A 3,736-nucleotide genomic window follows, 5' to 3' on the forward strand; every position below is an offset into this window, starting at 1 on the left:
CAACACGAGTTATCCCTCCCACAGTGCCAGAATTTTGAGAGGTTGCATTCTACCAGCCCAGTAACTGTGCCTAGTACTGAACACTGTACCTTGTGGCTGCTATGTGACTTGTGCTGCATATTCCACTACTTGTATGTAACATCCCCTTCAAAATAAAATAAACTTCATTATCTTCTCTACTTATGAGCCAAATCATAACCTGAGCATAACAAATGTTCAACTTATTATAAAGCTATGCAGCCAGTTTATATCTGTTATCAATGACTATATTCTGCAGCAGGTTTTACCTGGAAGTGCTTTCTGAGCAATGTATACCTTTTTGTAGGATCTACATTGACACTCACGTATTAAAAAGTAAAACTTAGTACATTTCACCTTAAAGAACTGAAGTTATGCAAAGCTTTGTATGCATATTATCGCATTTACTTGGCTTTTCTAAATGATTTTGTTTATACGAGCTTAGCATTGGGTAGTAAAGGCTTGTTTGCAATCCAAGTGACCTTTATCAAAAGTTGCAATGTGCTTAAGGTACTTTTGGAGGCAAACTTTTTTGAGCTACTGAAGCTTTTTTCTCCTTTAAGAAAAAGTGTAAATAAAAGGCTCTCTATTATGCAAGTACTAATATCATACCTCAAATTAGATCTAGTAATGGATAAATCCTGTTTCACTGTCACTGTAACACTGAAGTCCGTGGTGTGCTTCCCTCAAGTATTCACTGTATTGTTGCACGGAGTCCTCAACTTTATCTGTTTATTATCTAAAATCAATTACTGCTATAAATAATTTCACACTGTTTCCTTGTGGGAGTAGTTTGTTTTATGAAATGGAGTTTTATGTATTTAAGTTCAAAATGTCTCATAGTTTCAAATCACAAGTTCTGCTCCTGAATGGTGACAATTGTATGTTTGACTTTTTTTACATTTATTTTTCTACTCTTTATATGTGTATATTTGATGTAGGTTTATTTAAATAAAATGTAACAAATATTCTGGGGGAAAAAGTTGTGCGATTGTTTTTTTTTTCTCCTCCAGAGAGTTTTGATTGAATAAATACACAAACTGCTCAGCCTGACTTAATTCAAACTTTGAGCCATAGGTTTATATTTTTAGACCAGCCCAAACAAAATCATGTTCATTTTCTCCCAAAGGGGAGGAATAAAAACACCCCAAAGAGGGAATTCCACAAGAGACAGCCGAGCTCCATAAATACATCCTGAGAATTTTAATGCACAATTCGCAGTAGATGCCATTGTATTTGTAAGGAATGAGCATTCAGTGTCAGTCTGCTCCTGGGACAGAGCTTTAGTGGTGGAAAAAGTGACAAGACAATCACTTTTACAAACATTTAGCTGATTACATCCGTGTCTCAAACAACTTTGAGAATGGCAGGCTCAGATCTTCCCTGGGAAGGTCCCCTCTTCTCGCTGCTCATCCCATTTCTCAACCTAGGAAAAGAAAAGGAAAGTTTAGATAAAACTTTGTGAAAATGGATACTTTAGTGTGAGGTATAAAATTTAAGTGCTTCTTAGTCTCTCTTAAATCATCTGAACCCATTCCTCTGCATCTTTTATATTTTAATTTTTTAATTTTCCCTGGTTTAAATCTGTAACAAGGTTCTGCTGACATTTATGACATGATGAAATGGTCATTTAATAATTTGATTGTGTTGAGCTGCAGCAGGGACACAGCTAAGTGAATCATGAGGATCAGAGAGGTGGCAAAACATTACGGAGTCAGGTGCAATAATAACCTACACTACCTAACATCACTTGTCATGTGACACGGGAAGGTTAGATATTACCTACTTCCTGCACAGTGTGGATATAAACCACTTTATTTTCATTTTATTTATTTAGTGTTGTTTCAGCGTTTGACTGACAGAGAGCTCTGCACAAGAATTCCAATGTGCCTGGATTGTTGGTCTGTGCACAAACGGCACATAAAGAACTTTGTACTTTGTACTATGAAGCAAGTTCAACATAGCTGAGCTTTCCTTGTGTTAGCTGCCTCAATAAAACCTGAACTACTATGAAGCTTGTTTACAGGTCTCTCTTGTAAATGACTCACTGAGAATAACCTGTAGAAAAGGTTGAATGAAAAAAAATGACCTGAATTTATGGTTACTATTAGAAACCAATCCACTTTATTTTCCTTCTAACTGTAAGCTATTATTACAAATAGACACTGAGAATACTAATTTGTGAGCGTACTTACTGTAAGTTTATTAATTTAACATCTATCTTAGATCCTTGTATACTGTTTCTTTATATACTTGTGCTATTTTTGGGTGTAACTGGGACCTTGAGTACACAATTTAGTTCCACCTCATGTACCACATGTGATGCGAATGACAATAAAGAACCTTGAACTTGAACATAAACGTTTCATTATGAGTTTAGTATCTGAATCCAGATCAGTGAATGAGTTGAGCCTCCTGCAGACAACTGAGGCTAAAACTCTGAACCTGCCTAGAACCAGATGAGTTCTGTGTGATGTGTCCAAAAAACACCCAGCTGCCCCATCAGCGCCACAGAAATGGTTTTAAAATCCTCGCGTTGACTCTTAAATGCTCGAATGATCTGGCCTCCATCTCAGACTTGCTTCAACCCTATATTTTTAAGTGGGTCGTGAGATCATCGTTGCTTTTAGTCATCAAGAAAAATCTCGGGAGAGATCGGGCTTTTTAGTCACGACTCCCAAACTCTTTAACAAGCTGCCTTTTAATATAAGACGGACTTTACTTAATGTTGACTGCTCGTTTCATTTATGTGCTCTTATTTTTTAACTTGTTTTTACCACAGTGTTCGTCTTGTACAGTATTATTGTACAGACCTTTGATTACAACCTGTTTTTAAATGTGTTGCCTATATATAAATTGATTTTCTAGGAATGATAAATATTGAAAGGAAATTAGGACGACAACTGATATTTAGTTGTCAAAACAAACGTGAAAAATCTTAAAAACCCAAATTAAAGACACTGAAATCTTGGACTTGAATACAACTTTTGCTCAGCTGAAATTATCTGGTTTCATTTGAATTTCATGTTTTGATTTGCTGCACTACTGAGACATCTGGGAATAAAAGGGGGGACATATGTTTTTGGACCTCTGCTGAACTAACTTGACCCCCACAGTCATATCGTTGCTCTTTTAGTTCAATTTAAAGTTAGTTGAGAAAATAATTATTTACCCAAGCCATGGGGCAGAGGGATTTGTAGACCTTCCCGTACCATTCACAGGGGGTGGTGTCCACTCCTTTAGCAGTCAGAGCTTTCTGACAGCGATGGTAGTCTAACAATAAACAGACAAGAGGAAAAGAGCTTTATTTAAATAAACTGTTTGGTGTAAAGTATGTGACAATCCATGGATCAAATTAATCTACAAACCGGATTCCAAAAAAGTTGGGACACTAAACAAATTGTGAAAAAAAACTGAATGCAATGATGTGGAGGTGCCAACATCTAGTATTTTATTCAAAATAGAACACAAATCACAGATCAAAAGTTTAAACTGAGAGAATGTATCATTTTAAGGGAAAATCTGTTGTTTCCAAATTTCATGGTGTCAACAAATCCCTAAAAAGTTGGGACAAGTCCATTTTTACCACTGTGTGGCATCCCCCCTTCTTCTTACAACACTCAACAGACGTCTGGGGACAGAGGAGACCAGTTTCTCAAGTTTAGAAATAGGAATGCTCTCCCATTCATGTCTAATACAGGCCTCTAACTGTTCAATC

At 36.4% G+C, this 3,736-nt stretch overlaps 1 protein-coding gene across 1 annotated transcript in view; it reads right to left on the reverse strand.

The window, feature by feature from the left end:
* Window positions 1–1,201: 1,201 nt before the first annotated feature.
* LOC119429378 (cytochrome c oxidase subunit 6B1-like) overlaps window positions 1,202–3,736 on the reverse strand; it is a 3,823-nt gene continuing 1,288 nt past the window's right edge. Inside the window, exons 2-3 of the mRNA XM_037697019.1 lie at window positions 3,191–3,291; window positions 1,202–1,444 (exon numbers count right to left, since the gene is read on the reverse strand). Of these exons, the coding sequence (XP_037552947.1) occupies window positions 1,391–1,444; window positions 3,191–3,291 (155 nt within the window). The 3' untranslated portion in view covers window positions 1,202–1,390. The remainder of the gene's footprint in view (window positions 1,445–3,190; window positions 3,292–3,736) is intronic.

Source organism: Nematolebias whitei, unplaced genomic scaffold (genome assembly GCF_014905685.2).
Source record: "Nematolebias whitei isolate Nwh7 unplaced genomic scaffold, NemWhi1 Nwh_scaf_711, whole genome shotgun sequence".
NCBI classification, from domain to species: domain Eukaryota; kingdom Metazoa; phylum Chordata; class Actinopteri; order Cyprinodontiformes; family Rivulidae; genus Nematolebias; species Nematolebias whitei.